The sequence below is a fragment of the Atractosteus spatula genome, chromosome 1 (assembly GCF_055471065.1).
Source record: "Atractosteus spatula isolate fAtrSpa1 chromosome 1, fAtrSpa1.hap1, whole genome shotgun sequence".
Taxonomy (NCBI): domain Eukaryota; kingdom Metazoa; phylum Chordata; class Actinopteri; order Semionotiformes; family Lepisosteidae; genus Atractosteus; species Atractosteus spatula.
Genome location: NC_142706.1, coordinates 76,297,379 through 76,323,707, shown reverse-complemented (window position 1 = coordinate 76,323,707; position 26,329 = coordinate 76,297,379). Strand labels below are relative to the sequence as shown.

Here is a 26,329-nt window from a genome sequence, read left to right as displayed (position 1 = left end):
TTTATATTGAATTTTGATCTGCTCGGTTGCTAGACCTCGGGCCAGCTGTCCTGAGTGCCGTTGTCGACTGGTATCAAACTAAACCCCAGAAATTTCACGAAAAAGTGAATTTTCTGGGAAACCCTCAGAAGGCTCGCTCTAGACATGCGGGTGAACGCACATCCCCACGGGGCACTCGGGTCGTCGGTAAACTTTTTTTTTCTAATGTCCCTTTCAAAACGAAGGGGGTTTGCCGGCCCCAAAGCGAGTACATCTGTGAGTACTCTGGAAATTATTTCACGAAGGCGAGCAGGAGGCGCTGAATGAGGACGACGATACACGGCGACACCGCCGCTGACGAGCAGCAGGCGCCGCGCGGTGGGTGAGGGGAGCGCAAACGTCGCATCAGAGAACCGAGGGTAAACCGATGACGTCACGCCGTGACCGACATATGGGCTCGCCAATGGCATCCGAGCGCTTTTGTGGGGGCGGTGACCGCTGCCTATGATCTCAGCGCCGATTGTGGCAATCTTCTTGATGGACAGGCGTTCCGACCAATGACAGGGAAAAACTCGGAAGAGGCGGGTACGAGCCGGGGGGGGGGGAAGGACGGGTTTAGCTGAGCTGTTGCGGCGGCGGGGCTACGTTTATTATTAATTTTTTTTTGTGCTTTGCGGCCGAGGAGGAGCTGGCTGGCTGGCAGTGGTAGCAGCTGCAGCTGTTTACACAACGGATTCGTTTTTTTTTATTTTTTTGGTGGGGTTGGAATCCTGTTTTTTTTTAAGTTGCGCTGGGTGAGTACGTGTTGCTGTCGGGAGAAGGGTGGCTGGATTATGCACGGTGGATGGGGGTGGTGAGGAGGATAATACGAGCACGGAGGCATTTTTGTTACACACGTTGAGGCGAAAGGACCGAGGCGTACCTGCCAGCCCGCACCGAGGTAAACTGAGCATTGCGCGGAGTGAGGGCGGCGAAAGTGAGTCGACACGACGGACGTGCGTCCGAATGAACTTGTTAACTGCGGTTTTTTTGATTTGGGGAAGCGGACGTCGTCCTTCTGAGCAGTTTAATCCTTGTTCTTCTTCTAATTGCAAAGGGTTATCGGGACTCCGCTAAGCTCGGGAGCCACGCATGTGTGGGTGATACGAGGGGCTGTTTGTGTGAGAGAGGAGGCCACACCGCTGGGTAGAAATGCTCTAAACACGACACCCCCCGCCACACGGCTACTGCTAGCCGTCGTTTTATTTGTATTCCCTGGGTGGACGGTCGTCAGTGAGGCGAACCACGCAGCACCATGTGCACAATGTCAAAAGGGTTGAGTGCCTGGTTCAGTAAATACGGCCCGAGTTACCGTATTGTCTGTAATACCGCGGCCCGTTTTTTGGGGTGAGGGGGGGGGCAGCGGCGTCTCGGCAGACACGTCCTTCGTCTGTTAACCCTTAACTGCCCTTTTGTTTTTGGAGAGATGGTTAAGAGCCGAGGCATTGAGCGCTGGTTAGAGTTGAATGCCCTCCCCTCCTCCGCAGGATGAGTTGTTTCCTCAGCGGGTAGCGGGGATGGGACCTCCCCCGGGCCCGTCCGCGGCGCCGGCCGTGTCTCTCAGCCGGGAGGCTCGGTGTCTTTCGCCAGGCCTGCGCGGCGATGCGAGTGCGAGCGGGGCTTTCTGGTGTTTTGAAAGATGGGATAAAAAACCGGCCGTGTGCGTGTGTGTGCGAGTAAGGAGCTGAATGCTGGGGTCCAAGTGCTGGCGTGTCGGCCCTGTGAGCGCGGACTGCTGGCCATCTCCGGCGGGTCTCCAGCCCAAACTCTAGCTCAACCCCGAACCCCCCTTCCCAGCTGTGTTTTCGGGATACTTTTAAAAACGACCAGCCGAGGAATTGTTTTTCTTTTTTAAACTCGTTTTAGGTTAACAGCAGCGTCGAGCACCGGGCCTACCTGCCGCTGTCGGAAACGGTTATTATCTTTGTGCGGTTTTTGCTCCACGCATCCCAGTTTGCTCTGAACTGCGGGCATTGCAGTTTGCCTCGCATCCGGCCCACGTGGGGCGAGAGGCCGTGGGATTTCCCCTTCACCCGTGGGGGGTGTGCGCACGTGCTACAAACCTTGTGTATTGGGGGGGGGGGGTTGCATTTTACTTCAGTGTCCGGAAACTACAAGTGTTATTTTTTTTCCCTTATGGTCATGGAAAGTTTAAGAAAGGGGTCGTGGTTTACAGGGTTGATGTGGGTTGTGTGCATGCCTGCGGGTCTGGAGTTTAGCGGGATGAAGCCTTGAGGCTCACTCCTCTGTCTGGTTCAAGAGGTTACTGCACTTTCTGTGGGGGGTGAGATTCCAAACGTTTGTCCCCAGTGGAATTAATGAGAACATGCATTAGTGATTTCTTTGGGATTCATCTGCTGGGTTTAATAAAATAGGGGAAGGCATGGAACAGACCCAGATTAACTGCACTGGAGCTGTTGTAATTGTAACCACTACACAACCACAAGGATCTTTGACCTTTTAGTAGTGGATGAAGTGAACCCGCCACCTGGGCGACACACAACAGCCATTCTGCACCAGCAGCCCCACCTGGGCAACACACAGCAGCCGTTCTGCACAGCAGACCAGGAGTGTAAAATTAATGGAGATCTTTAGTAAGGCCAGTTTGGTCCATAGTGGAATTTAGACCTGACACTGAGGTTAATGCCCCAACCCTTACAGACAGCCCACTGGGATCCACAGTTTAACATCTCACCTGAAGAATGGTACCTCCTATTGCGGTTGTCCCTGGTCTGGCACTGGTGTGGACATTCAGGCCTATAGGAAAGAGCGCCACCTGCAGGTCTGTCAGAGCCACATGTTGCAGCAGGCTGACCCCTGTCCCAGTGCTGACCTGGCTGGACCCTGGCCTGTTAGAGCCGGCGGCATCACGCTGCGAGGTGATAGTGCTGCAATTCATGCTTTTGAATTTTATTACATTTTAAATAATTAACTAATTATGCAGTTAAAATGCTATTTACTTTTAGTTGTACATCTGCTGGTACACGTTTGTCAGCTATAGTACTGTCTTACATCAATGTCTTACTGGACACATTAAGTTGTGAGCATGTAGTTTGTTATATTTGTCTCTGGGATCAAGCTCAGCTCAGCTTTAGTTCAGTGTTGGGTGCTTGAGAATTAAAATTGCCTAATGAGTTAATGAATAATCTGTATAGCTAGCCATGCAAAACAATATCATTTTAATTAACCTAAGAACAGAGAATGTGTTCATAAATTACTCCTGGAGTAATTTATGTAGCCTGGTTGAATCTGGCTTCATTGCATGTGTCCTGTCTGGGACAGACAGCACCTAGAGAGCGAGTTGGTCTGTTTCAATAAACTGCCGACTGGCCTAGAGAAAGTTTTGCTGTGTGATTAAACTGAAGGCAGAGGATTCCTGCACCAGACCAGGCCCAAGACCCTCGTAGTCAAGCAGTACAATCTCTGCCAGACTGTGGTGATGACAGTGTGGGAAATTCCAGGGAGAAATAACCTGAGTCAGCAGCATGACTGGAGCTGGTCACCTGCATATCATCTATCTGCTTGTCTGGACAGAGCTGCACAGAGGTAAAATGGAGAATTGCTCTCCGGTGTCAACACCTTCTGTGGGCCAGCATCTGAGGTGGCGGAAGAGAGTGTGGCGGGGTGTCCTGTCCGCCAGTGAGGCTGTTCTGCCCCGAACAGACTTGTCTGTGTGACGATCCCACACACGCGATGCAGTACAGACTGCTGGCGTTGCCCAAGCCAACCACACGTGGCAGAGTGGTGGAACTGAGATGTGAGGAGGAATCTCCTATAAAGAAACGCCAGATTGGATTCAGCCTTATTTCTCCGTGATCATGCATTCATTGTGTTAATGCTTAGGAAGGTCGTGTCCTGACTGCAATGTTTTCATTTTGACAGTCACATTCCATATGGAGAATTAGATTATTATTTGATCCTTATCCTCGTTTATCTAAAATATTTGGTCAATCCTATTCAACTTGAGCATTGCTTTTTATCCATCTGATATTGATAATAAAGCATAAGCCTTTATCAGATGTGTTTTTAAAACATTTACAATTTTGGATACTTAAGTCTTTCTCTAAACAAGAAGGACTGGAGCTCACAACAGAATAGTAAATTACATAGCGAGTTAGAAATGCAGTAATTCACAACAGCTGTATCTAGAAATTGGCATTTGCAACCTGGAAACAGTGTTGCAGCAGTGAAAGTTGTCGAAGATGGTTGTTCCAGATGAAGCAACAATTCTCTGTGCTTTTTAAGTGGTTGTGCAGTTTGTCTTGTGTAGTTACTACTTGTAGCTATGTGGCCTGGAGATTGGAATCCTGTCATTGGATTAGAGTTTAGAGTTGGGATGAAGGCCTTTTGTTTTTACAGGTTTTCCAGAGCTGTAATAATTTTCAAAACTGCCTGGTGTTGGATGAGTGTGATTCTTACCATTGTCTCCTTTTGGGCATCTTGGGTTGTCATGGTGTCAAACGTCTCTCCTTTATCCATGAGACTGTAAAAATCAAGCTGAACTGACCCACTCTGTAGACTTGTCACTACTTTTCTCTGATCGGAATTGACTCGGTCTCTTGATTCAGGATGTCAAGGTGGGGTAGCGAGTGCCTTGATCTTCTCAAGACAAGACAGGACAGGACCATCTGCAACTCTCAAGCCAAGCCTGTTCTCTCTCTCTCACTCTCACTCTCGGTGTGTCAGGAGACGAGTCTGCTGTCGAGGCACTTGACGAGTTCAGCAGTGAACAGTGCGAAGGAGAGCAGCTTGTTTTTGCAATTACAGTTGACTGATCAGGTCTTCTTTTACCCCTTTACTCTTTTCCTTTGGACCGGGTGCCAGGTAAAGAGTTACCTGGCTGAAAATGAAGTGAAGTAGGACGTTTCAGAAGAAAGTGTAAAATCTTGCAGTGCACAGAGCCCAGAGGCTCAGAATGCAGTCACTTGAGCTTTGCTCTCTTGCTAGATAACTGGTTTTCTGCCAGAATAATATAGGCAATGTACTGCATATTGCATTCCTGTTACTGTCGACTGGGAGTTCGTTTATTTGCCATTGAGGAATTCACTTGTGAATGTAGGAGGAAGCTGTGAGTCACTGAACTCCCCGTCGTCAGTGTGCGTGAAAACTTGGCGTTTGAAAAGTGCTGCATTAAGTCCTCTTTCGGTTTTCTTGCCAGATAGACAGGTGCACGTTTATTTTCACCCAGAGACGAAAGAAGCCGCTTGCTGTTTTCGCCCAGGCCCTTTCCCATCCTGTGTGCCAGTTCCTGCTCTGTGCCCGTCCCCGCAGTCGAGGGTCGCCCCCGCGCCGTGGCTTGTCCGGACTGCAAAGTGCACTCTCCGGCCCTTCACGCCGCCGGGATCCGATGGGCGCAGAGCGGAGAGCGGGAGCCCCGTGGCGCTCTTGGCAGGCTCGTTGTGAGTGTGACGTGCTGCGCCCGCAGGCCCGGTCCACATGGCGTGTTCCAGTTCCAGCCCGCGCCGGGTTGTAAACCTGTGGGAGCTGAGTAACTCGGTGGCGCAACCCGGTGCTCGTTATGGAGCGCGGGGGTAATTAGTCCTGGTTTTCCGCGTGTGTGGCACACTGCGTGGTGAGAACAGTGCACAGCGGTCAAGTCCTTGGCAGACGTGTGTAAAGCATTGTTAAATTGTAACCGGGGCGGATCTGTGGTATACAGAGATGAAAAGAAAACTTATTGTATGGAAGTCCTGACAAAGATGTGACTTTTCTGTGTTTTTCCTGGATGTTGACGAGCAATATCATTTGCTGAGCACATGCTATTATTCAGGGCAACATGCAATGTATATATCATGTATACTAGGTACCAGATATCCATCCAGCCGTTGTAAGAAAGCTGCTCCTTCCTGGTAATGGTCACAGCGTCTCAGAGCCTTTAAAAGTGTGAGGCTCTGAGACCTCAGCCCATAACGGGGCGCAAACACATGTACATGGAGCAGTTAGAGATTGTAAGTATCTTGGTGCATGACTTTAAAAGGAGGAAGGTACAGTGGTGCTAGAAAGTTTGTGAACCCTTTAGAGTTTTCTGATTTTCTGCGTAGATTTGACCTAAAATGTGATCAGATCTTCATCTAAGTCATAAAAATAAAGCGAACCCAATAAAACACATAACACAAAAAAATATACTTTTTCATTCATTTATTGATCAAAATGATCCATCATTTAATGTCTTTGTCGGAAAAAGTATGTGCACCTCTAGGATTATCAGTTCAGTTAAGGGGATAATAAGTCAGGAGTGTCAATCAATGGGATGACAATCAGGTGTGCGTTTGGGTGGCCCTGCCCTATTTAAAAAACATAAACCTGAGTCTTCACTACCAAAACCTGGTCTTCACCACACAGGTTTGTAAATGTATGGCATGCCCTTGATCAAAGGAGATTTCTGAGGACCTCAGAAAAAGTTGTTGATTCTCATCAGGCTGGAAAAGGTTACGAAACGATTTCTGAAAACTTTAGGCTTCACCAATCCACTGTCAAGCAGATAGTGTACAAATGGAGAAAATTCAACACCATTGTTGCTCTCCCCAGGAGTGGCCGTCCAACAGAAATCACTCCAAGAGCAAGGCGTATAATATTCCGGGAGATCACAAAGAACCCCAGGTAACTTCTAAGGATCTGCAGGCCTCTCTCGCACTGGTTAATGTCGGTGTTCATGAGTCCACCATCAGGCACACATTGAACAAGAAGAGTGTGCGTGGGAGGATAGCTAGAGGAAACCACTGCTCTCAAAGAAAACGTGGCTGCCCATTTAAAGTTTGCTAAAGGCCACCTGGATGAGCCAGAAGACTACTGGAAGAATTTTCTGTGAATAGGTAAATCAAAAATAGACCTTTTTGGCTTAAATTAGAAATGTTATGTTTGGCGAAAACCAAACACTGCATTTCAACATAAGAAGCTCATCCCAGCCGTGAAACACAGTGGGGGCAGGATCATGGTGTGGGGCTGTTTTGCTGCCAGAGGACCAGGACGGCTTGCCATCACTGATGGAGCTATGAATTCTGGATTGTACCAGCACATTCTACAGGAGAATGTCAGGGTATCCGTCCGTGAACTGAAGCTCAACTGAAGGTGGGTCTTGCAGTAAGACAACGACCCTAAACACACAAGTCAGTCTACCAAAGAATGGTTGAGCAGAAGAAATTTTGCGTTTTAAAAGGCCGAGTCAAAGTCCAGACCTTAATCCAACAGAAATGTTGTGGCAGGACCTGAAGGGAGGAGTTCATGCTAGAAAGCCCCCCAACATCACTGAGGTGAAGCAGTTCTGTAAGGAGGAACGGGCAAAATTTTCCAAACAGGTGTACAGGACTGATCAACAGTTGCTGTGAAAGTTTGGTTGAAGTCATTGCTGCTCAAGGGGGTCATACCAGTTACTGAAAGTATGTGAACCTATGATTTTTCCAACAAAGATATTTAATGTTGGATCATTTTGAATAATAAATGAAAAAGTATAGGATTGTGTGCTATTTGTTTTATTGGGTTCTCTATCTTTGTGACTTAGATGAAGATTTGATCACATTTTAGGTCAGATTTATCCAGAAATTCAAAAAAATTCTAAAGGGGTCACAAATTTTCTAGCACCACTGTAATCAACTCCTCAAAGAGAATACATGCATGGGGAAAACATGCAAACTACATCACGGGATGCAGCAGTTCTAAGTTTCTGTGCCTTAAAAATAAATGAGTAATAAAATGATACCAAGCACATACCGATAATGAGAATTCAGCAATAATATAGACACCTTGTTGGGAGTTTGGCAAGGCTATGGTGTAAATGCAATTAGCAAACTGTATTACCCGCTTGAGAATTAAGAATGTGAGTATCTGATGTGCACAACGAAGAGAAGAGTTGAGGAACGGGAAGGAGTTGGGAGCTGAAGGCAGCGATGTGGAGGAGTGATGAGGGGCTCTGGCCTTGCCGTTGTGGGTTCATTTCGCACCCAGGGATCTGCTATTGTGTTCTTGCTTCACTGGATCGTGGTTGCAAGCTCCAGGAGATTCATACCCAGCTGTGTAAGTCGGGTCCAAAGCGTCGGCCTCATTAAGCACTGGGAGGTGAAAACAAAGGTTTTAAATTGGTCAGAGCAGTAGAGAGGCAGTGGCGGGGCTGGAGCAGACACATGTGAGGCTGAGATCAAAGGTAAATTGAGTTTCTTTTGTTCATAATATGCCACTTGTAAAACCTGAAAGAGGCCGAACAGCTGCAGTGCCCTGGCTTCCTTCAAGAAACCGTTGGATGAGATCCTTGGATAGCTTGGCTCTTAAATCCCAAGTGGCCTCCTCCCGTTTGCAGTCCTGATGATCCCGTGTAGGTCGCTATCCATGCTTTGCTCCCAGGGCCTGTGAAGCGCGAGGGACGCGTGTGCAGGTTCTCTGGGACTCGGTGTGAACGGGTTGGACATGAGTGACCCTGGGTGGTCTGGATCTGCATCGGGGGGCCCAGGCCTCCACAGTGCAGGTCACATGGGCAGCAGCTGTTTGGCCACTGGTTTTAAGGGTTGCTGCCTGTTGCTCGCTAATAGTCCTTTTTCCCTTAAAACAGGCATGTGAGTACCAGTGGCATAGCCAGGGTTTTACGCTTGGGGTGGCATTTTTAAATATTAATTGCCTTCTAAAACAGGAGATACTATGAAAAGGTTTCCTGCTATACTTCTGTGCACCAGTCGTACTGGTGACCCCTGTTTTACGTGAGGCGCATGGGGCCGGGGGGTGGATTTGAGTAGTGCTGGTACTCACAGCCGACGCACCTCTGGCATGCAGTGCCAGGAAAGATGCCCCAACCCCATTATTTTTCACTGTACTTGGTTGTGTTTGAGAGCCTCACTGAGCTGCGATGCCGCCATGTCCCTGGGCCCACATCTCTGGCATCTGTCACTGAGCTGCAAGGGAACAGTTTTCAACGATCTGCCGCGTGCTTGCTGACGTCGATCGTGTGTAATACGGGCCTCGTGTGCACTCCTCAACAGTTTTAGATGCGTCGTAATTGTTTCTCACTTTTGTTTTCTATGGCTGATAAATCTAAAGCCGATATGGAAGTCGAGGTGATGCCTAGGTAGGTTTGGAAAATGGAGTGGCCAGACGTTGGCGACCCTCATACATGGGGTACCCCCTCACAGTAGAAAAAAATCAGTGAGGGAATGCAAGCACCCCTGGTTCCCGCAATACCACAGCGAAACAAGGACGTGGGGGCACAGCCAGGAACGAGAAGGAAATTCGCTTCGTTTCGTTGACACACAGCTCCCTCTGGTGGGTAGGCCAGCAGCTGGGCTTTTTAATGAATCAGCTCAATGAAAACGTGGCTGAGCAGCCGGTGGCGTCTGGAGTTGAGATCACTTTATTGGCCCTATACAATTTCTTGTATTAGGAATGTGTATTTTCACAGACCCCAGCTTGCTCTCCATGAGACACACAGACGGGGAGAGAAGCCTGGGGTCAGAGCGCAGGGTCAGCCATTTATACGGCGCCCCTGGAGCAGTTTGGGTGAAGGGCCTTGCTCAAGGGCCCAACGGAGTAGGATTCCTCTGCCGGCCGCAGGATACGAACCAGCAACCTTCCAGCCACGGGCGCAGATCCTGAGCCACAGAGCCACCGCTCCGCTAGAGGCTTGTGTGGAGCTTCCTGACTCGGGCTCGTCTGCCCAGTGGAAAGCCCGTGGCCAGCTTGTTTGATCTGCGTGCTGAAACACCTCCTGAAGAGGGCCATGGTGGTTTTTTGGCAAGTTCTGAACCTCCGAGCTAAAGAAAAGGGTTTTTAAGCTCAGCTCGTGTGCTTTATATTGTATGCTGAAAAAGTAAAGATGCTGACCTGTTTTTCCTGACCGTACTACTTTTAGTTACTAGTTTTAGTTACTGCGCAGTGTTGGGTCCTGTTGCTTTGCTAAGAGTCTAAATGTGAATTCCAGCTAACTTGCTCATAAGATCTTTTTTTTTTTACTGGGGTTGTTTTCATTTGTAGCAAGAATTACTTCCAGAACTAAGCAGCTTTGAGGTTGTTTGGAATATTACACAATTCATCAGTAGTAAACCCCCTAGAAGAAAGATTTCATGATATTAGATAAGCACAACTTTTAAAGTAGAATTACTAAATACTGGTTTGCAAAATATCTCGCTGGAAGAGAGGGCACTCATGGAACGCCTGGACCGATTTTCCCAGAAGCCAGTTAAACTTCCAGTATGGGTTTGGACTGTGGGAGGAAACCTGCACAACCATGGGGGGGAGAACATACAGACTCCACACAGATATCACCCCAGGAGCTGAACCCGGGGCCACTGCGCTACAGTGCCGCCTGACTGGTATTCACGTACCTGCACTGGATCCAGGTTAGTGGCAGGTCAGGCACTGTAGTTTCCAGCACTCCGAAGAGGTTTCTTAATGTTCTCCCCCTTGAACCATGTTGGAGACTATCAGCCTTTACGGGTTTGTTCCTTTATTTTAGCTGGTAGGTTGGTTGAGAACCAATTCGCATTTACAGCAATGACCCAGAGACCGATTTGTAAAGTAGAATGCGCCCCTGTGCAGCCTGCGTGGAGAACTGTTCTCGGGAGCACAACAGCAGCGTCTGGCCTGGGTTTGAACCTGCAGCACTTACTGTGGTGCGATTATAGCAGTATTAAATCTGCACTAAAATTAAAATACAGAACCACAGCTTTCAGCCCTGATCCTGGAGGCTTCCTGCTGAGCCCTTGACAGTTAAAAGGCAGATTTTGACATGTTTAGTAGCTGAAAACAATCGCTCTTTGGACGAAGTGCCAAAACCTACAGCTTTAGAACAGAATAAAACTTGCTCTACAGGTACCTGTGGACTCAAGTCCTTAGCTCAGTTGGAATTAAACCAGCAGATGGGGTTTGAGGAACTCTCTTCAGAGTAGACTACCTGGGTACAAATCTGCTCATGATCAGGGCTTGGTATGCACGGACACAGTTAGAATTTTCTCTCACAGGTGCACTGAATGCCTTTTATTAATTGGAAGCCTGACTTCTGGTTTGCGTCATCCCTGACAGGACTGTGAGTACCTAGTGGAGACGTGAGCTTCGTACAGCTGCAGTCTCCTGCCCAAGCAAGTGGAGCGTGGGAAGAGCTGGGGGGGGTCTCTCTGTCTGCTCACCAGAGGGGTTGCATGACTGACTTGTGGGGAGATGGAGGCTTCGTTTCCTGTCTTGCTGGAAACATCCTCCATTTACCTGCCTGTGTGAGCACAGAGAGTTTCCTGTTCATCTGCTCTGTACTCCCCCAAGCAAGCTGCTTCACGGCTTTGGTGCTCTGTGCGCTGTGGGGTTTAGTGCTGGTTTTGTCAGTGTCACCCCTTGTTTTCCCTTGTACTGAAATGTGCTGAAGCGGTTATCTGCATCACATGCTTGTACGTGTGCATGTGGTGTATATCCGAGCGGGCGACGTTCTTTCTGTGGCATCTGCGTTGTGCCTGCAGTGGCGTTCCAGTGCCGGTAGGGGCTGCGTGTGACCAGTGCAGCTTCTTCAGCAGATGAGTTTCTGAACAATGCAGTGTTCATCTTGAACGCTTGACCTTTGGCCACAGTGCAGCAACAACAACAAAGGACAGGAAGTGCTATTGAAGTATCAAACTGCACAGGTTATAGCAAAGTTTAATACACACTCTGTTGCTGGTGTAGCATGGGGCGCAGGAGAAGTGAGACAGATGTCCCCAGTCTGGGGTTGGGAAAACCTCGTCTTCTCTGTAGAGAGTAGGAAGCTTCCCAAGTTCTTCAAAATAAAGTTTGTGCCAGTGGGCATGCAAGCACTGCTTAAGGTTTACAAAAATGCTTTAATCATGTAACAGACTTAAAGCTGTTCCACTGCTGTATAGTCAGGCAGGGCCACCTGTCTCACCACAACTCGTATAGGGGCCTCTCAAGAAGTAGTAAAACAATATTAAGGCAAAGAAAAGCTGGAAGTTGTGCCGTTACGTGGGTGAAAAGAAGCAAGGGGACATGTCAGCCCCACCTATGGGACTAATGTAAATGTATTTTTCTAAAACACAGGTTTCCTTACCTCTGTTTTAGTGATGTTGCTGAGATACGAACTGTAAGTTAAGCCTTTGTCATTTTACAGGTTACCTTTACTGTACAAGCAGCCGTGTGGATCAGTGGTCAGTCACTTTGCAGCCCTGTTGACCAGAGAAATAAACACGAGTGACTTGATGGGTTTGTCAGTGCTGCTGTGGTCTGTGATAACCCATTGCTACCTGTCCTGTATGTTTTAGGTGGTTTAAAACAGAATTTTCAATTGTAATAGAACTTAAAAGGAAAAAGAGAATGTAGGCGTAGTTACGCTGTTTTATTTGTCTGCATGTTCAGAACATCCTTTTATCTGGATTATATTGGGTTGACTGCAAAGGTACCGTCTGTGCCATAAAGTTAAATAGAGGTTTAATAGTGGTTTGTGTTCTGTACTGTTTTGTTCTGCATGAAGATTGCTTGCTGCCTTTCAGTTCAACAACCTTGTCTGAGGAGTGACAACAGATTTAAGTGTTGTGTGCATGTAGGTGCTTTTGTCTTAAAATACTGAGTGTCTCCCATCTCCTTGCTTTGTGTGTTGAGGGCAGTTGTTTGTGGACAGCAAGGGGCATGTGTGTATCTCGAGGAAGCTGGGCGAGTTTTCAGACCTGCAGTGTCTCGTAAGCAGACCAGGGTGCCTGCACACCTCTTCTTCCCCTTGCAGGATTGCTCGTCTCCGCAGTGTTTTAGTGGATGAGGAGATGGTGAGGGTTAAGTAGAGAGGGAGCTGTAATAATGAGCAGCCCTTTTGCACGGCTCTGGCGCTTCCCGTGACAGCGGTGGGCGAGAGATGTTGCTGAGGTGGTGTGTCCTGTCAGCAGCTGCTTTGTTTGTCCACTCCACTGTGGCCCCTTTTACCAGAGTCCCCTCTGAGGCCAGTCTGCGCTGCTGATGGGGCTGTTTTTAATCTTCACACAGGCACGGGCTCCGGAGTGTTTCTCCTGCATGCATTGCTCTCTGTAAAAACAAACCGAGATATGCTGAGGCCCAGCTCACGGTCTGCTTGCACCCTGGCAGGAGAACACAGGAAGTGATGTCATTTCAGTTCTGAGTAGAGCTGTTTTCGGCACAGCTTGATGACTCACTGTGTGTTTTCACGTGTGTGCTAGCTTGTTCTGTGTGCACGTACTAGGTTAAAGGTGCTGAGCAGATTGAGGAAAAAGGTTATTGATTTTGATTCAAGTAGTCTTATAATTGATCTGTTATTCTATTTAATAATTCAGAGAAAAGCAATCTAATTGAATGTACTGCCACAAAATGCTAAATTCAGAACAAAATAAGAAAACTCTTCTATGAACTTTAACCTGTATTTGCAAAATAAACAAACACTCGGTGCTCTTGAAACTTGATTTTTCTTGCCTTGTGTTTTGCAGAATCCATCACCTGTTTTTGTAGCCCGTTTTCCAGCTATGTCCTGCTTGATTGATATTGGGGCAAGTCCAACAGGTAGAACACACACCTGTCGGTTGTAGCTTTGAGGCGCCACAACCAACTAGCTGCAGAAACTGGCTAGAAGTTAAAAGAATGTGCAGAGCTAGAAAAATGTTTGGAAAACTAAGTTTATTTTCATAAACTTCAGTCGTTCTTAAGAACCAAAAGCAGAACAAGGTCCATTGGTGTGGCTTCTTCCTTCTGTTAGTTCCTGGTCTCTCTCTCTCTCTCTGATCCCTCTCCATGTTGGCATTTATTCATGAGGACAAGTGTAACTCATCAGGGCAGTATCTCTTCTTCAGCGCTACATTTCCTAAACAGAAGAGTGGTTACAAAGATAAAAAGGATGCCTTCCATAAAATCGCTTCCCCAGTAACACATTCTCAATTGCCATCTACGTACTGCAGCGCAAGTTCATGGTTTATGTAAAGATATACATTATGCTTTTACATAGACACGATCCAGAATTATTTTATTAAATTTTCTATACTGTACAGTTAAACACTGTTTTACAGTAAACAGCACTGCTTTTTTTTTTTAAGTAGTATATGTCCCAAGAAGCTCAGCGTGTACATGGTTTTAAGTCTGAATGCTGATGGAAATATAAGCACTATCCGAGCACTTTTGGGCTGAAATGGTAAAATGTCATGTTTCCATGAAGCTGTTATGTTATGGCTTCAGTCTTTGCTGCTCAGTAAATGGGACAAAAGTGAATTTCACCTTATAACTCTTAATGTTTCATTGTATCTCATTATTTTTTTCTCTCTTGGTCTCATGTCCCTGACTCCTCTCCATTCCCTTTTTATGCTGTGCCTCCATATGGACACGTGAATTAAAATTATTACATTTCTCTTCACTCTTCATTTCTACAGCAGTAAACAATATAATAGCAGCTGACCATTGGCTGTGGATGAGAGGATGACGTAAATGTGTATGTGATACATTGGTTCATGGTTCGTTTGTTAACATTGGATCATGAGCAGTTTCTGCAAAGACCGGGGCTGCTGTCCTGTCGTCAGGGTTGTCTGTGTCAGGTAGCTGAGGTTTCCTGGCTCTCCCGTCTTGGGTCCAGGTTCCAGGCTCTGATGTCACGGGCTGTCAGAACCTGCAGAACATTATCAGAGAAAATTGCACATGTTGGGACAGGGAACTGAAATTTGTATTTCAGATCAAAGGGTTAATATGAGGCAAAACTAGCGAATTTGGTTTCTCAGTTGTGGGGTCACTGTACACTCATGTATGTGTGACGAGCGACTGCACGTATGCGAGTTGTGTAACATTATTACTGTTAAAGGGGAACTGAAACGCTATTTTTATATTTTGAGGTTAGAGAGAATCAGCATTGACAAGAGCATTTCAAACCAAAATAAAAGTGAAATATACACAGTAACTTGTAAAACCTCAAATTTACATTACAAAATAGACCTAATGTCCAGGTCTGCACAGCGCTATGTTCTGCGATTCAGAACGAGGCTACAAAACGTCTGGTGGTGTGTTATAGTCTTATGTTGTTAACACGCAGGCTTGTGGATACATCCCTTTTAATCCAATAGACGTATCGCTCTTGACTTCAAGACCGTTTTGCCGACACCTCTGCATGCAGATCACGCCGAAACATTTCTGAGGTGAAATGTCTGCTGCGCAGTCTGTACTTATTCACTCGTACGTCACATTACATTAGTCATTATGGTGACTAGTGAGCAGGAAGGGCTGCATCACGTCACGATTCGTGAGAACTCTCACCCGTGGCGAGACCAGGGGTTCGCAACAACATGGTGACTTACAATACTTTCACAAAGTTTACGATTATGTGCTTAATTTAGAGTTTGTGAAATACTGTATTACCTTAGTTCCAGAGAAATTTGGACTAAGGTCCCTCTGTAAAACCCATTAATGGTTGTCTGTCAGTGGGTGAACTTAAAAAGCATATTGCACAACGGGAAATCCTGAATAGAAAAACCTCCACTTCATCATGCATCGACAACAGGTTAAATAAAATCAGAACAGGTTTTCACATTTTAGCAGTGGAAAGGACTGTCTCTAGTGTGCAGGAACAGAAGGTTTGGCCCTTTATTGTGTTAAAGAACATGAGGTGGCATGAATGATAAAAGGGTTGATTATCTTCATTATCCCAGCTCTCGACAGAGGGGGGGGCTGCCGCATGAGTCGTTTCTCAAGGGCGGCTGTGCTCTTGCCTGTTTCTGTCATTTCTCTGTAGCTGCTGCTCGTATAGCGCGGGTAGACTCTGGGCAAGGCCTGTGCAGGGTCTGAAAGATCTCGGAGGACTGTGTGTGACCTGACTCGCAGCCTCTCCCATGTGCTGGTTTTCACCTGCGCTCTGCCACAGTCCCTGCAGTGCTGCCGGCGATGAGGCCATGGGGCTTCTGGGACTTCAGTGGGTTGAGTTCGGCATTTCTTTGGCCAGCTGGCAGAACTGTCTGCTTCCTTAGGGAAGGAAAATGCTAGAATTTAGAGGTTCTTGAGACATGCTGTTTGCCGTTTAAGTTTCCATCATTCATAAAAAGCCAGGTGTCCATGTCGTGCCGTGCTGCAGTGATTGTGTCCTGCTCGATCATTCTGGCTCCCCGAAGAGGCCCTTTCCCCCCAGGGACAGTTGTGACCGTGACGTTCCTTGTCCCCGGTTCCCACAGAGCCGGCAGAGATGAACGGGCCTGAGGTCGCCAAGACGCCGGGGGGTGGCAGCGCGCCAGGGAAGGAGGAGCCGGTGACCAACGGGCACAGGGAGAGCGAGCCCAACCCCTTCGCGGAGTACATGTGGATGGAGAACGAGGAGGAGTACAACCGGCAGGTGAGTGTACCCCAATCTCTGTGCCACGTGCTCCATTGCAGGGCGAGGAAGAGCACTGAGAATCCTGCCTCGCATACAGACAGGCCGCTTAATCTCTTCAGTCTAGAGCAGAGGAGGAAGAGAAGAGGGTTCATCCAGGTGTACAGAATCCTGACCTGTCCCTGGGGGATGGTTTCACACGGGTGACAGAAACCTGATGGGAAGTCATTTTGGACAGGGAGCCTGACATGCTTGTGCGCGCTGGGAGAACTCCTGTGGTGCCTAACGACTCATGCTGCCGTGTGGTACGTTATTTCAACAGGTGCATAAAACCATATAAGCCTCGTACAATTTCCAAACGGCCATGTGCGCTGAGCTCAGAGAGGTGACAGAGGAGAGGAGGACGTGTGAAAGCCGGTTGATTGAGAGTTCTCGTTTGTGTTGCGGCGCACTTTCATGCGTGACTGATCTGCCAGGCTGCAGGTTTGTTGCGCAAACTAATAAAGGCAAACGAGCAAGTCTTGGGTGTCAACCCAGATTCTGCGCTGCTTCAGACCTAACCGGTTCTGGTCTAATAAATCTCTCCACAGCTAATTGTTACGTCCAGGCGGCAGCGATCTGGTGTGTGCCTAGACACTACACTGTTATGCTCTTCGTGAAATACCTTTGTCTGGGTTTCTTCTAAGTAAACAGTTTTGCCTTTGCAGGCACTGCATACTTTGTGTCTGGTTCAAAGCTTGCTTAAAGACCTTTACCCAGAAATGGGGAAACAAAGAAAGCTTAGATGAGCAAACGGAGAAAGAAGCCGTTTACATGTGTACCTGGATACTGCATTGCGCGTCATGCTAATTGCGGTCAGGGCTTCCTGCCAGTTGTTCCGCACAGCTGTTAAGGGTAATTGGCCACCAAAGACGGAGACTCAAAGGTCACTTCAAAATTATATGACTTATCTGAGTTAGACGGGAGGCATGGATCCCCTCCAAGTTTCTTTCATCTGTCCTTTCGTTGACTGCTCTGTGCCGCCTCTTCTTTTTCTTGGCAGCAGTGGGAAAATGCCAGGATTTTTTCCCCCGCTTTCTCCCGGGTTCCTCCCACTGCAGCTGCCTGTCAGTCGTGCCTGAACCTGCCTTGGGCCTGTGTGGGATCATTGGGGAGAGTTGAGCTTGTACCCCCTGCCCTGTGGTGCTGAGGATCGGCCCATCACAGGCGGTACCAGAGCGCCTGGCGGGCAGACTGCAGCCCCTGTTCTCCGGGCTGAGCGGGGGAACTTCGCCCTGCAGCCTGCTTTCACAGGCCAGCCGGTCCAGGCGGCTGACAGAGCCACAGGAATCCTCTTTCCTGCGGCTTATTTCTTCCTTCTTGCCTATAGCGTGGTAGTGTGTTCTGTGTGATTTTCTCTTGTTTAGTGGTCTTTTTTTTTTCCATCCAATTCCAAATACTTCAGTGATAAAGCACGCTATGAAAAGGCCCTCCCCCCCCCCACAGTTAAAAGTTTTAAAAAAAGAAGGGCTTGGGGGCGATGATCAGTGTTGCGCTCGTGGACCTCTCGTGAATTTCGTGCGGTGCGACATTGGTTGCACTGCCCAGCCAGGCTGTTGTCACCTTAGCGGGGGGGGAGACGACTGCTTGGGTACATAGAGGACATTGAAGCTTTGAAATACAAAAGCCAATGCTAGCTAAGAGCTTAAGGAACTTTCACGTTGTCAGTGAAAGAGCCTTTGCTCTCTTCCCAAGTGAAGATGGTTCACTTTTGGTGCTTTTGTGGTTTACAGCCCTATGTAGCTAAATCGCTTTTATTGAAAAAAATTAAGTACGTAAGAAGTGACCAGGTGTGGATGTAAAATACGGATGGACTGAAATGCTTTTCCCCCGCTCTCCCTCACACCTGGAGAAGGCTCCACAGTCTAAACAGTTTTCCGTTTCCTTTCAGCTGGATTAAACCTTTACCTGTCTTTTACAGCCTATGCGTGCTGACCCAACTCCCTACTCGATATACTGCGCGGGTTGTGCCAAAGTATTGTGGGCTTGGAAATATAAGAAATTGCTCCCAAGTTACAACAAAATGGGTTTTTTTAACAGACGGACAGAAAAGTAATAGAAGTAGAACCATTGACGTGGAGCTTTTTCCAAAAAAATGTATGTACCATAACATGCTGCTAGGTTAACCTTGAAAACTTTCAAAATAACACGTACAATACACACAGCTGCCAAATACCAAGAACTTAACCAACAGGAACATTTTATGTAAACTTCCTTCTGTCCATCTGCATCTGTATACCAGATTGGGTACTGATAGGTTTGCAGTTTTTCGAAAGGCCAGAAATACCAGCACACCACCATTGAGCTTTTAGGCTGTTATGTACGTACACAGTTATCGCTGCCCAGTGTGGTGTCGCAGGCGAGAGGGGGCTCTTTACACAGGATGGGGTTGTAAAGATCAGGGAGGAATATATTATTCACTACTGTGTATTGTTCTGTGTAAGAAAGGGGCCATGATATTTTGTAATTGCTGTTCTACTTTATTCTGCAACAATTATATCAGTTGTTGAATCGGGAGAAATGTGAAATTTGCTACACACAGTAATTAACGGCCAGTATTGATGCTTAAACATTCCATTCCCATTAAAAACCAGTCTTAAAAGCTCATGTCTAAGTGTTCCAGTTTCAATGTGGGACATGTTTCACTTAAATATGAATGAGAAATAAAAGGTGCAAAAACTTTGCATCAGCAGAGCCTTGCAAATGTATTCAGACCCTTATGTAGTCCCAGATTGTGAAATTATGAAACCATATACATTATGGACAACAGTTTTCAAGTCTTTTACAGATTTGTGTTGGAATTTAAGTCTAAACTTTGTCTGGACCCTTCAAGAACGTCCACTTTCTTGTATTTAAGCCACTCCAGTGTAGCTTTGTCCTGCAAGATTTGCCAGTGCTTTGCTCCGTCTGTTCCCATCAGTCCTGACAGGCTCCCCAGTCCCTGCTGATGAGGTGCAGAACTATAACTGCTCCACCATGGTTGACAGTAGGGATGGTGTTGACAGACACCCTGTGTTGGATTTATCTCATGTAATGCACATCATTTAGTCCAAAAAGCTCCAGTTTTGTCTTGTCTGACTAAAAACCTTTTGCCATGTTTGCAGTATCTCTTAGGTGCTCTGTTGCAAACTTTTTAAAGGTGTTTTTTAGTTCTGTACAAGCTCCTTTGTGGAATGACTGGAATATAGATGATACAAGGCTATTTTCTCTCCCTCTCAGCCAGTGAAGTCTGTAGTTCTTTCAGAGCTGGCCTTAGAGTAGCACCTCTCACAGGTTTCCTCCTTACCTGGCTGCTCGGTTTGGAGGGACAGCCTGGTCCTGGCAGTCTGGGTGAATTCCACTTCTGAGTGATAATCTTCACCATGTTATAAGAGCAAATAAGATGTCTTTGAAATATTTTTGTTCCCTTCTCCTGATATGTACCATTATGCAACTTTGATTTGTTTTGAAATCTCCTTAGTCTTCGTTGTTGATTCTTTACTAAAAAATCGCTACTTGACTGAGGGACGTTATGCAGACAGGCGTGCTTTATTCTCAAAATCATGGGACCCACTGTGATTGCACACAGAGGACACTCATCTGTGTGGCTCAAGGTAATTTTTGCCCCTCTGGATCTTTAGATTTGCCACAGCAACGGGTTTGAATACTTCTGTCATCATGACGTTTGAAGTGACGGGAAGCTTTAAAGCAACAGGATGCGAAACTGCAAGGTTCCGAGCACTTCTGCAAGGCTCTGTGTTTTCTTATGGCCATTTTTCTATGAAAGTAACTCTACTGCATGTTTCTTTAAAAAGTGCCGCAATGCTGTGCTTTAAGCTGTTGTCATCTTGCCACAAGAACTTCCAACTTGGGAAAAATCTCCAAAATCCATTTCTTTTTCCTGGCTTGGAAGTAAGGCTTTTGTCCCCTAGAGCCGAAGGTAGCTCATTTGAAAGAGCGGCTGGTCGTGGTCAGTCTGCCTGATGGAGCCTGATCCCTGCGCAGCACGCTCATGTAAACCTGGCCCGCTGATGGGGTCTGTAAGTGGGCACAAAGGAGTGAGGGGGTGCCAAGCGGTTTTCCCAGAGACATCGCACCAGCTCATTCCCTAGGGGGGTGAGGGCTGTCAGAGTTTTTAAATAGTTTCTTCAGGTAACGCAGCTCGGTGTGTACAGGCACAGCTCAGCACATATTACACCACATCAGGCTCGGGTGAGGGCAGGAGCACTCGTGGCTCTTTCTCCCCATGAGCCTCTGTCTCGCGGCTGGGCGGTCCTCCGCTCCTGTGCAGCGGGGCGCAGGAGAGAGGTGCTTGCCTTGACGCCCCCATGTCGCCGCCTCTTTCCCGCGCAGGTGGAGGAGGAGCTCCTGGAGCAGGAGTTCCTGGAGCGCTGTTTCCAGGAGATGCTCGACGAGGAGGACCAGGATTGGTTTATTCCAGCGCGGGACCTCCCCTCGGGGGTGGGGCAGCTCCAGCAGCAGCTCAACGGCCTGTCCGTCGCCGACGGCAGCACAACCGAGGACATCGTGGTGAGTGGCCTCGGACCCGCCCGCGCGGCGCTCCTCACTCGCTCTGTCTGCCGCAGGGCCCTGCGCGGCACTGGGCTCTTCGCATGCTTCCTCTGCCTGCTCTCACCCTGTGCAGACAGCATGTGTAGGTTGTCTTCAGCGGGGACTGAAAGCTTTTCGCTCTTCCCTGTATTGCCCGAGTGATATTTCTGTCCATGCTTTGTCAAATCGATCCATCTAGGGAGGGGAGGTCTTTCACTCCGTCCTTGTCCACATTCCTGCTGCAGGTCACTGACCACAGCGGCCAGCGATCATTCACTGCTCTGGACAGTGGCCTGCGCCCGCTCCGCGTCCTGTAGCTGTCGGAATGGGAGTCAGAGCTTGGCTTGGGCAGCATTTCAACCAAAATAAAATCGGAGCCGAAATGCATGTTTTTCAGATGTTTTGCCGCACCAGGGCGCGAGATGATTTATTACATCGATTCCGCTATTTGAAATAAAGACGGCATGAATTGTGTGTTGCAGTGTGTGAGCCCTTCAGTCCAGCTCGTCATTCCCTGTGTCCAAGTGGCTGGCAGCCCGTGCAGCCTGCTCTAGGGCCATTTGGAAAAAAACGTAAAAGGCTGTTGCATAAGGAAAAAACGTTTAATTATAAGCTTTAAGAATAAACCCGACGGTGCTTGATTCTATGCAGAAACTCAATTGTACCTTTTTTTACAACAAGACTGAGGAAGCCAGAGGACAGCTGAAGACTATTCTTGGCAGTTAGTGTTTGACAGTTTCACTTCTGCCTCCGTCACTCTCGCCCTCCATCAGTCTCGCTCTGTTTTCTGTTCTGCAGCGCAAGAGCAGCTTGAACCCTGAAGCGAAGGAGTTTGTGCCGGGAGTGAAGTACTAGGACAGCCGGGACCCGGAGAGGCCCCTCTAAAAAGACTCTGGTGTCCGGTGTGACATCGGCCACATGCTGCACAAACTCGGGACTGGGAATTGACACATTGAGGAAAAAGAATTCTATAAGCTTTTTATTTCCATTTGTTTCCATGTGTACTTTTTGGAAGGGTGGGGGTGGGGGGGAATCAGTATTAAAGAAATACTGTAGTTACACGAGTTACGTAAACAGTAGAACAAACCGTTTTTTTAAGTCAACGGGCTGATCGCAGATGGGATGTCTGGTTGAGAAGAGGGGTGGCAGTTGGACGCAGGCCTGGATGAGTTTTTGGGGTTTGTATCTGTTCCGTGGGCGGGGCTGGTGGGGAGAGGGGTGTTGCTTGGCGCAGTGGAGGTGCTTGGCCTGTGTACGGGGGCAAACACACAGGATTTGTGCGGAGATTTACAGAATCTTCTTCCATCTAAGTCTAAATTCCGTTCAAAAACAAAAAAAAAACCCAATAAAGGTAAAAGGTACCTCATTTTCGACCTCTTCCTGTGCCCTGTTTTTCTCTCTTTCTCTGTCTCTGCCGTGTGTGTGCCGGGTGCCACAGGGAGTCCTGCTCTCCCTGTATCCCAGGAGTCTGCTCCCTCTCCCGTCAGTCCTGTGCCCTTCCGGGAAGGCAGAGCGCGGCTGTGGTTCAGGAGTCTCCTGTCATCTTGCTGTTGATGCGAGAGCAAGCAGCGTGCCATCCGGAGCTGCCCTGTCCTGGGCCCGTTCCCTGGGGCCCCGGAGCCAAGAGCAGCCAGTGAAGCTTAAACTTGCATAGCGAGGAGCAAGTTTGGCCCAGGAACCAGACTGGTTTTAATCAGGCCAGCTTGGGTTTTCCATGTCCAGTCTCATTAAAAGAAAAATAAGCCTCTCATTCAATGCCAGTAGCTATAAAGCACCTGTCACAGGGGGTAGACTATTCTTTTAATTACAGCATGGCAAAAAATCAGTGCAGTGTGTGGTTGGAGCAGCCTGGTGTTGCCTTCCAAATTCAAAAAGCTTTACTGGCATGACTGATAAATTCCAGGGTTGTGAAAGCAATTGGCATGAGCATTTACAACACCCTTATTAGAATCTGGCTCTAATAGAAGATTAAAATAGACAGGTATATGAATTCTGGTTGACGATGTTTTAAGGAAGAGTGTTTCTCCAATCCCTGAGTATTTCTTGCAGTGTGGCAGAAAGTGCGTCTCTATTTCTGCTTCTGGATCACCCTGTCGTAGGGTCTGGCCAGACACGCGTCCTCTCCAGTTGAAATCCAGGTCTGGTGCATGGCTCTTCTGAGCTCTGTGTGCAAGACTGTCCTCGTGCCAGTAGTTTGGAGAACAGGGGTCTCGGCTCAATTTCGGGAGGGCATTCTTTTTTGTTTCAAGTAGAGTTGGCAATGAAATAATTAGGAACAAATAAATGTTAATTGCATGCTGAAAAATAGAAAGGACAAACAACTGAAGAGGGCTCAACTGCTGAAATTTTTTCTCCTTTATACTTTTCAAGAAGGAATTAACATTTACACGGTCCTTGGTAGTTGATGCAGCTCTCCTTTCAAATCTTAAATGAAGTTAAGTCCTGAATGTCAGATTTAGAAAATGTTCTTAAGTTCGTCTTGTGCAATCAACTGCAAAAGTTCACTTCATTAACGGTACAACTACCTATAAATCACATCTGGACCTGGTTAGAAGTGTTGGTTATGCGGCTCGTTAATTTAGCCAGCTGTGTAACTGCGAGGGGGGGCGTGGAACGGACACCAGAAGATCTCCCAGGAGTTCAGCGTGAGAGCCCTGTTCCTGAGTTTCCACAGGCTCCGAAACACAAGATGGATGCCTTCTGTCCATCCTGGTGAGGAGCCAGCCTGTCCGAGCAGTCCGTGGAGAGACAGCAGCGACTGGCCACAGCTGCGCGTCGGAGAGGAAGGGACTCGTTCCAGTTCGTTTTCAGCTAAGGACTGGAGCGGCTCGGCCCCGCTGACGGCCAGGGGCTCGCCACTCCCTGGACCAGAATCCCTCTACTCCCAGGAGCCCTCCCTCCCTCCCTCTTGGATTTTAGCCATTCTGGGGAAAGGATGGAAATATCCTCAAGTCTGGTAGATGACGCATAGAAGCGTTAGCAGCTTTTTTTTTAACGGCAGCTCTTTTTCCCACAAACCTTTTCCTGAGAACAAATCTCCACGTGTATGTTGTGCTCATCCTAGTCTACACTGTACTGCTTTGAGCTGGTGAAAATACACATCTGAACAACAATGGGCGTGTTCATGTGCTACAACACGAAAGCACACGAAAGAATGTAACAGCTTTTGCTTTATGCGTACATGATGCACAGCCTCATTTATGTGGTACTTAAACCGACTGGGTGCTACAAGCTTGTCTAGGAGGTGACAGTTCCCCTTGCACTGTCGTTGGCCAAAGTCACCGGGTCTTATGGACGTTTTCAGACTCTGTCAAGATGTGGGTGAGGCTCAGGCATGCAGGCATGACTAACTTTGCCCATCTGGTGATTGGGGGTTTATTTTTCTGGTGGATCTGAGGATTTATTCATGCTCTTTTCAGAGGTAAGAGTTGTAATCTCTTCCCCATCGCGCATGCTTGTTTTGGTCTTACTGCTTCAGATGATCGAAGATGTAGTTTCTTCTGTCTGCAGTCCTGGCATGTCTAGCAGCAGCCTGCTGCTTCCCAGAGAGTTTCTTCATCATGAACTGTAGCTTTGCAGACAAAGGTCAAACTTTGGCTCTTCCTTGTCAGAGCCCGAGTTTGGAGTCACTGTGTACAGAAACTGAGGACAGGGGAGTGCCTCATCATCTCTCGCCGCTACAATGAGACTGAAACCTCTCGTTCCTCTCGCTGATTTGCATCCACCCAGCTGTGATGTTGCAGTACGTGCCGTGATTCCAAGGGTTTTCAGAACGAGCCTTTGCTCCAAGTGTTCATGAGCTAGAAAGCGGTGTTCTACCGACCCATCACAGCCCTGCCTCCAGACCAGAATTTCCGCACTCGTGCTGCAGGTCACCTGATGTGTTGGCGTTACTTTCCTCGTGGAGAACATAACCTCAGGTCCTGGCTGCTTGGTCACAGTTTCTCAGCATGGGAATGATAGCCCTGGTGTCCTAGCTAAGTTTCGTATAAGGCTTCCACAATACAGCCCCCTATTTGTAAAAGCCTTTCCAAACCCTTTGAGATAAAAAGCATTGTATAAATGTAAGGAGTTAAGATTATTTTCCAGTAGGTCTTCGATGCTGCAGATGTTCTAGTGTACCTAGGTATGCCACTTTTTTCTTTCCAGTGAAGGCAGCCAGCTGATTTTAATTGTACAACTACACATTCTCCCAGTCTCTGTTCAGCTTTGGCAGAAAGGCTACATGAATACAGAACACTGCCAAGTTAAATGAATGTGGCCTTGACTGCTGATCGTTGGTAGCGTGTTTGCTGTGTACATTGCAGAGTCTGGAGTGGACAGTTGTGCAGATGGCTGATATTTTTACCGTAAGTAACTGAGCGCTCTGGTTTTTTCCACTGTTTTGGGGTTTTCTTGTATATGGCGGGGCTCTGCGTTTTCAGACCAGTTGTTTATCTTGAGATAGAGGACATTTGTTTTTCTAACACATCACAGTTACTCTGCCGTTGTTTTACTCTTGTAAACTGTGACAGACGGGGAATTTCCTGTGTCTCCTTAGGCATTAAGCTCAACTGGGAAAGAGGACATCTGTCTCATCCTGGCGTCTCTCCGCAGGGACGTCGGCCAGCCAGCCAGCCCGAGCCCTCTGTCCCAGTCCAGACAGCCTGGGCCTGTCACTCATGGCCATGGTTGGCCTCTCCCCCAGTTTCTGCTTGGTTCAGGAAGAGTGTGCTGGCAAACTGATCCGAGATGAAATTGCTCTTTGTTTTCCTTGCGTTTCAGCAAGCGGGATGAATAAGTGCTGTACCCTGGCAGGAGAATGCCCTGACTTGTTTTGCCCAGTTTTAACAGCCACATCAAAGGGTGAAGCCATGAGGCGCGGGGGGTTCAAAGGTCTTCCTGGTACCCCAGTAAACAGCAGCAGGTGCTCCATGGGTGTTCCCTGTGCCCTGCCCTCTCTCAGCTGAGTGGGGTACCAGCCCCTCAGATCCCCTGGCTTGTGTTGACCCGTGCCCCAGGTGTGGCTAGAGGTTAAGGACAGTGTGGCATGGCAGCTTCAGTAGTTTTGGGAAATGGGGTGCCCCCTATTATAAAGCTTTATACACAAGAGATACCAGGGAAGCTCTGGGAGGGATTTTAATTGGATTAATAGAGAACTGTTTGCAGTCCTGGATCTGCTAACTAGGACCTGGGTATAACTCGGGTTGGCAGACCTTATCCTGTGGCAGCGACACGCTGGTGTCCCTTCTCCCTCACAGAGAGACCCCCGCCGCACCAAGCTCTTTGTAAAAGGGCGTGTGTTGCGTCTGTCCTGAGTGAAGTACTTTTCCACTGCGTTTGTTCAGGTGGATGTCTTTGCTTTTTCTGCCTGCCGTATCATTTCCTTAATTTCAAAGGGACGGACTGGTGTGATAGGGTGTCTTCACTCTGTTTGCACATGAAGGTGAAGAGGAACTGCGTTTTCTCATCAGTACAAACTCGCATTGTGCGAAACTCCTCCTGGGTTTAAAGCCGTTGTACTGCTGAAAAGCC

The 26,329-nt window shown here is 47.9% G+C and overlaps 1 protein-coding gene across 2 annotated transcripts; it reads left to right on the top strand.

The window, feature by feature from the left end:
* Positions 1-562: 562 nt before the first annotated feature.
* paip2b (poly(A) binding protein interacting protein 2B) lies at positions 563-22,181 on the top strand. Of its 2 annotated transcripts, none has more exons than XM_088921579.1 (4): positions 563-773; positions 16,110-16,267; positions 20,618-20,794; positions 21,614-22,181. In XM_088921579.1, exons 2-4 carry the CDS (start codon positions 16,121-16,123, stop codon positions 21,668-21,670), a joined length of 381 nt encoding a protein of 126 aa, XP_088777705.1. In that variant the 5' UTR covers positions 563-773; positions 16,110-16,120; the 3' UTR covers positions 21,671-22,181. The 2 variants fall into 2 exon arrangements, with proteins under 2 accessions (XP_088777705.1, XP_088777715.1); XM_088921589.1 differs by lacking the exon at positions 563-773 and adding an exon at positions 789-919.
* Positions 22,182-26,329: the final 4,148 nt, after the last annotated feature.